The following is a 7,399-nucleotide window of genomic DNA, read 5'->3' as shown; positions in this document are numbered from 1 at the left end:
GTTTTCCTCGGAGGTGAAGCTTCACCATCTTTCTCGCCGGATCGCCAACTTCAACGAGGAGAACTTTGTTTTCCAGACGCACAGCGAACGCTACGGCCGCTGCTATTGGCTGTTCCTCCTCGTGTTCCTGCTGCACGCGCTCAACGTGCTGCTGATCCGCCTGGCGGGAACGCACTTCCCCTTCCAGGGCGAGAAAGGGGCGGAGCTTAGCGGCGGCGCTGCAGACCTCATGTACTGAGACAGACTTTTTTAGACTTTTTATAGTAAAACTTGACACTTTTTTGCACTTTTTTCGAGGCTCTTTCCGACTGATTTTGTAGTAAAACTTGTTGTAACAGAACTTAAAACTTGACACTTCTTCTGACGCTTTCAAAGCGTTTGCCGAAGCTTGATTTCTACGCTTTTGAAGCATTTTTTGCAGCTTTTTCAACACCCAGAGTCTTTAGACTGACTGAAGAGAGACCGGAGCCTGTGAGGGACAAACACACTGGAGAGCTGGACATATGGGGCCTATATATTCCTCTCCTCTCCTAATTCCTCTCCTGATTCCTCTCCTGATTCCTCTCCTGATTCCTCTCCTGATTCCTCTCCTGATTCCCTCCTGATTCTTTTCCTGATTCCTCTCCTGATTCTTTTCCTGATTCCTCTCCTGATTCTTCTCCTGATTCCTCTCCTCGATTCCTCTCCTGATTCCTCTCCTGATTCCTCTCCTGATTCTTCTCCTTGTGTCTTAGTCCCGCCCAGAGCCCCGAGGAGAGAGGAGTCGAGGCAACAGGATTTTAACAAACACAAGACATCTCTGCCACTGAGCCGTTCAGTAAAAGCGAGCAGCACAGCTGCATCAGCTGTCTGTCGTGGCACCCGCCCCCCTGAAATATGATTGGACCAGAGGACTGTTACTATAGATATAGAACAATAGACTATGACTGTTACTATAGATATAGAACAATAGACTATGACTGTTACTATAGATATAGAACAATAGACTATGACTGTCACTATAGATATAGAACAATAGACTATGACTGTTACTATAGATATAGAACAATAGACTATGACTGTCACTATAGATATAGAACAATAGACTATGACTGTCACTATATATATAGAACAATAGACTATGACTGTCACTATAGATATAGAACAATAGACTATGACTGTTACTATAGATATAGAACAATAGACTATGACTGTCACTATAGATATAGAACAATAGACTATGACTGTCACTATAGATATAGAACAATAGACTATGACTGTCACTATAGATATAGAACAATAGACTATGACTGTCACTCTCCTGCCTGTTCTGCCAATCGCTGCCTTTCCATTTGGTGAATAAATATAGATTTTAAACACGTTGTACAGCAGCTGTGTACTTTGTGTAAATGTTTAGAAGTAGAAACACATTGAACTCGCTGTAGAGAACTCGTTGCTGTAAGAAATAAATGGTGTATTGAACTTTATTTCTGTTGTTTCCTTTCATCTGAAAACTTTACAGCAAAGTTATTTTATGTTATTATGAGGTTATTATGAGGTTATTGTGAGGTTATTATGAGGTTATTGTGAGGTTATTATCAGGTTATTATCAGGTTATTGTGAGATTATTATCAGGTTATTATCAGGTTATTGTGAGGTTATTATCAGGTTATTATCAGGTTATTGTGAGGTTGTTATCAGGTTATTATCAGGTTATTGTGAGGTTATTATGAGGTTATTGTGAGGTATTGTGCGGTTATTATGAAGTTATTGTGAGGTTATTGTGAGGTTATTATGAGGTTGTTATGAGGTTATTGTGAGGTTATTATGAGGTCATTGTGATGTTATTATGAAGTTATTGTGATGTTATCATGATGTTATTGTGATGTTATTGTGATGTTATGAGGTTATTATGATGTTATTATCAGGTTATTGTGAGGTTATTATGATGTTATGATGTTATTATGAGGTTATTGCGATGTTATGAGGTTATTATGATGTTATTATCAGGTTATTATCAGGTTATTGTGCGGTTTTGAGGTTATTATGATGTTATTATCAGGTTATTATGAGGTTATTGTGAGGTTTTGAGGTTATTATGATGTTATTATCAGGTTATTATGAGGTTATTGTGAGTGTAATCTTCCCTTCGTCAACTGACCAATTAATGTTTTAATTAGTTTGTTTCCAAACATCCAAATGTTGCCTTAAGAGCTCAGAAAATGTGTTTTATATTTAGATAAATAATTTTGGGGGTTATAGCTGCCGTGTGTCTCTACTCTCCAGATCACATGTCTCAAACTCGAGGCCCGCGGGCCAAATCCGGGCCCTCGCAGATTTTGATCTGTCACGCATATCAATTTAGGTTAACAATAAATTTTGGCCCGCCTAGTTTTTGTTGTGAAGTTTCTGTCACTTTTGCAGATGCTTTTGGTGCCTTTTCTGGCATTTTTTTCCAATGTTTTTGTTGCTTTTTTCGACAATTTTTGTCGCTTTTTTCTTTGATGGCTAAGTTACTTTTTTGGGGCTTTATGTTGACCAAACTGTAAGTGAGAAGGCTATATTATTATTATTATTATTATTATTATTATTATTATTATTATTACATGTCATTTAGCTGATGCTTTCATCCAAAGCGACTTACAATTGCTACATCCGTCAGAGGTGCCACTCCTCTGGAGCCACTAGGGGTTAAGTGCCTTGCTCAGGGACACACTGGTTGATGTGTCTCAGTGGGAATCTAACCCACATCTCCCACACCAAAGGCATGGGACATATCCACTGCTCCATCACCACCCTCTATGAGACACGCAATAATCCAGTAAAAGATCTTGGATTTTTTCAATGAGCATGTGAATAAACTAAACATGTCCGGCCCTTGATGTGATCTGCTCCAGATGTAGGCGTCTCTACTCTCCAGACGCCTTCTGCTACTTGGGCGGAGGGATTTGCGCACAGCACCTGAGCAGCCCCGTGGTGAGGAGCAGAGAGGTCGCTCAGAGTTGGAGTAAAATCAATCCGCCCAAGTAGCAGAAGTAGCAGTGCTTCGCCTTCTGAGAATATAGTTCCCAGTATGTATACGGTTAGAAGATGGCTGTGTGTCATGTGACCTTGTTATTTGTACACGCTGTGACTCTACAAATCACAACATGGAAATAGGAACATGTTGGCGTTATTTTGTCACTTATTGGGAGCAGTAGGCTAGATGGAGCCGGTTACCTCCAGGATCTGTGCTAAGCTAGGCTAGATGGAGCCAGTTACCTCCAGGATCTGTGCTAAGCTAGGCTAGATGGAGCCGGTTACCTCCAGGATCTGTGCTAAGCTAGATTAGATGGAGCCGGTTACCTCCAGGATCTGTGCTAGGCTAGTTGGAGCCGGTTACCTCCAGGATCTGTGCTAAGCTAGGCTAGATGGAGCCAGTTACCTCCAGGATCTGTGCTAAGCTAGGCTAGATGGAGCAGGTTACCTCCAGGATCTGTGCTAAGCTAGGCTAGACGGAGCCAGTTACCTCCAGGATCTGTGCTAAGATAGGCTAGATGGAACCGGTTACCTCCAGGATCTGTGCTAAGCTAGGCTAGATGGAACCAGTTACCTCCAGGATCTGTGCTAAGCTAGGCTAGATGGAGCCGGTTACCTCCAGGATCTGTGCTAAGCTAGGCTAGATGGAGCCGGTTACCTCCAGGATCTGTGCTAAGCTAGGCTAGATGGAACCAGTTACCTCCAGGATCTGTGCTAAGCTAGGCTAGATGGAGCCGGTTACCTCCAGGATCTGTGCTAAGCTAGGCTAGATGGAACCAGTTACCTCCAGGATCTGTGCTAAGCTAGGCTAGCAGAGATGAAAAGGGTATGTACAGACTTATCTAACTTTGGGTTAGGGTTAGGGGGTCTGATTGTAGCCTAAAATACACAACATTTTCTCGCCTATTACAATAGATGTCCTAGGAAAATAACAACCCTAACCCTAACCAGAGTACACTTGACCCCAAAGTCCAGTTTGTTGAAGAGCACACTGCGTACTGTACCAGGCACAGTTGGTTGATCCGGCAGGACGCTGAGAGCTATACGCCAGATAGCTGCTGCTCCTCCTCCGTCCAGGAGCAGAACGTCACCTCGCTGCGCCGCCGGTCCCCGAGGCAACAGAGTCACCGGAAGAGTTCGGTACAGCATGACTCTTGACGGTAAAAGTTAGATCCCGTTAGCTCTTGCTTCACAGTGGAGCATTCAGGTCCAGTCAAAACAATGCAACGCTGGCTTATCAGCGCCAGATGCATGTCTAAAATATAGCAGCTGTGGGTGAGAGGGGCGTTGACTGCTGGAACTCAGACTTTTCAAGACTTTTATGCGCTGGTGATTAAACTTCGACAGGATATAACGATTAACGGTGTAACGGTAAACCACAATAAAAATGTTGACGATAACAATTAACGTTTTAATACCGAAAACCGTGATAATTTAATTTTACTTTAAAGTGTTCATGTGTACAGTTTATATACAGTTTTGATGATGAAGAAAACAAATATATAACTAGAACTGCACGCAGTTATGACGGGGCCCAAGCCACCCACACCAGTCGCCCCCGATGCCCTGGGGAGCGTGCGAAAGCAGAACCCAAAGCCTGGCAGCGGGGAGGCAAACGTCGGTAAATATTGAGAGGTGTGAGCCGCGACGTCTGCGGTATGTCACCGTTGCAAATGTAGCGGTTAACCGATTTTTGTAAAACGCGTGGGGGACCTTCACAGGGTCATGGCAAACAGGAATCTAAAGTTTGGCGTTGATAGCATTTATTTTGGCCGAGATATGGCAAAGTTGGTGTTTTCATAGTTAGCTACACAAATTTGTTTGTGCGTAATTTGTGCAATTTTTATCCTGTACTGTGTACTTTTGATAAGGTTTTGCCTATATTTTTGTAATATAATAAACACTGTTAAACCTGTTGAAACTATTTTCAGCTTGTGTAGGCCGATCAGTGCTTTCTGAACATATTGAACACAATCTTAAAAATACAGCGATGAAACCGAAAACTGTGATAATTTTGGACACTATAACCACAAAGTTAAATTTTCATACCAGTACATCCCTATATGCGCTGGTGATTAAACTTTGACGCTGGCTAAAACCTCTTTGGGGGGGCGCCAAAAATTGCGTATATATGTGTGCTTTCATTTAAAGATTATGGGCCCTACTTTCCTGCTGCAGCCGCCCAACTGGAGACACATCTGACTTTTCTTCTAGGTAGCAGCGAGCTGCGACTGCTTTAAACCACCACACACGGTAACAACATTTACAAAAATCATTTAGTTTGACAGGACAGCTAGGTGAGAAAGGGGACAGAGAGAGAGGAGGAAGACATGCAGGAAATCATCATAGGTCGGACTTGAACCCTGGACCTCTGCGTCAAGGCATACACGTCTCAGTACATGTGCGCCTGCTCTACCCACTGATTCAACCCGGCCACCAGAGAAACAAATGAGAAGAGATGAGCTGATATTCTGCTGGACGTTGGTCCTGGAGAACTACTGCACAGGACGGATCTTCATGCTGATGGTCTTCAGGGGGTAGTCATAACCTTTCCAAGTGGACCACTCCACTCCAGCAACAGAGATAGTTTTGTCACCCCCCCAATGATAAACGCCGTTTGGATTAGCATGGTAACAGATGTACCAGAACGCGCACAGTCTGGCACAGTGTGTCCTGGTCTTTGTCGAAGGTGGAGAACTTCTGTCTATTGCTGTCTCTCATTGCGTCTCCTACAGAAACACAACAAGTGTATAATCACAACATTATGATACAACTAACAATAATATATATTTTTAACAGCCTGGTCTCACAGAATTCCGTGAAATGATCACAAACTGTTAACAGCGCATTATGTGGTGGTTGAGTGCATTGGCAAATCATTATGATATTTAAGATTTCTACAGTGAAAAACTAAACTTGGAGATATTGCTGGTACAACAACAATGTATTGTTATTTATTAACAACATAAATGTACAGTATGTATTTATTTAAACAAGTTGTGTGTGTGCGTGTGTCTGTCTGTCTGAATGTGTGTGTGTGTCTCTGTGTGTGTGTGTGTGTGTGTGTGTCTGTGTGTGTGTGTGTGTCTGTGTGTGTATGTGTGTGTGTGTGTGTGTGTGTGTGTGTGTGTGTGTGTGTGTGTGTCTGTGTGTGTGTCTCTGTGTATGTGTCTCTGTGTATGTGTATGTGTGTGTGTGACGGGATGCTGCTACATGTTTTGCAGACCAGTTTGTTATCTTTAAAAATGAGCCAGCTGTTCGTGGAGCAACAGTCAGGCCATCCATGTGTTTGGTTATTCCCGTTATTGTTGACGTCGGTGTCATTGACTAAGGTAACGTTAAGGTTGGTAGCTACAGACTCCTCATTAACGCTAGCTGTTCCTCTCACATCAACGCTAACATTAGTTTGAAGCTCATGGATGGTACCTGATGTTTCTGGTTAGACTTGGACCTCTGTTGATGTGTCTGGCTCTTCTTTTAGTACCTTTCTGAAGCCAAGCTAACGTAACGACCTACAAACTCCACACACTTCTTTTAAGTTTCTAGGTTTTCAGCAGTGAAAAATCTGTTACGGTGAGGCTGCAGGCATCAGACAGCTTTTCCGATCTGAGGTAAGTCATGTAGTGCCCTCTGGGTAGTGTAGTTTATGTAACGTTATAAACCATTGTTGTTCCACGTGGCACGTTTCCTAAACCCAACGGTCCCGTTGCTGTTCCGCGTGTCACGTTTCCTAAACCCAACGGTCCCGTTGTTGTTCCGCGTGTCACGTTTCCTAAACCCAACCGTCCCGTTGTTGTTCTGTGTGTCACGTTTCCTAAACCCAACCGTCTGGTTGTTGTTCCGCGTGTCACATTTCCTAAACCCAACCGTCCGGTTGTTGTTCTGCGTGTCACGTTTCCTAAACCCAACCGTTTAGTCACTTTTCCGGTGATGGCTGAGCATTACTGAGCAGCCTGAGCTTGAAGATGAAGATGTGACGTGAGCAACCTGTCTGAAAGTTGGAAGTCTTCTGGTAGCTGTGCCAAGAGAAATCTCAATCATTCCCAATCTAGCAGAGACGGAGAGCGTAGGTATATGTAAGGAGATAACATAGACACAGGCTAATTATTGATCACTAAAATGATAGTTAACATTAGTAATTAAACTTAAACAGCTAATGGAAGTCCAAACTGCCTGAGAGCTTCTCCTGTACTATACGGTAATTCCTCTACTATGAGACAGTAAGTCTCGTGGTTATGACCCAATCGTTAGCCTATTTTTATAAAAACGTCTGCTACGGAGCCATAACGTGAGCTACAAGGTAATGGAGCCTTTTATACATTGTCGTGTTTCTTTAGAAATAATGCTAATGGGAGGTGATGGCTTGGTAGCATCAAAATGGCGCCATAGGAGCTACGCTTTG

At 43.0% G+C, this 7,399-nt stretch overlaps 1 protein-coding gene across 1 annotated transcript in view; it reads left to right on the top strand.

Moving 5' to 3' along the window:
- LOC116057061 (clarin-1) overlaps nt 1-527 on the top strand; it is an 11,546-nt gene extending 11,019 nt beyond the window's left edge. Inside the window, exon 3 of the mRNA XM_031309483.2 lies at nt 1-527. This exon is cut by the window's left edge and continues 28 nt beyond it. Within this exon, the coding sequence (XP_031165343.1) occupies nt 1-238 (238 nt within the window). The 3' untranslated portion in view covers nt 239-527.
- The last annotated feature ends 6,872 nt before the right edge of the window (nt 528-7,399 follow it).

This window comes from Sander lucioperca, chromosome 5, assembly GCF_008315115.2.
Source record: "Sander lucioperca isolate FBNREF2018 chromosome 5, SLUC_FBN_1.2, whole genome shotgun sequence".
NCBI classification, from domain to species: Eukaryota; Metazoa; Chordata; class Actinopteri; order Perciformes; family Percidae; genus Sander; species Sander lucioperca.
This window is presented reverse-complemented; position numbering and strand designations above follow the sequence as displayed.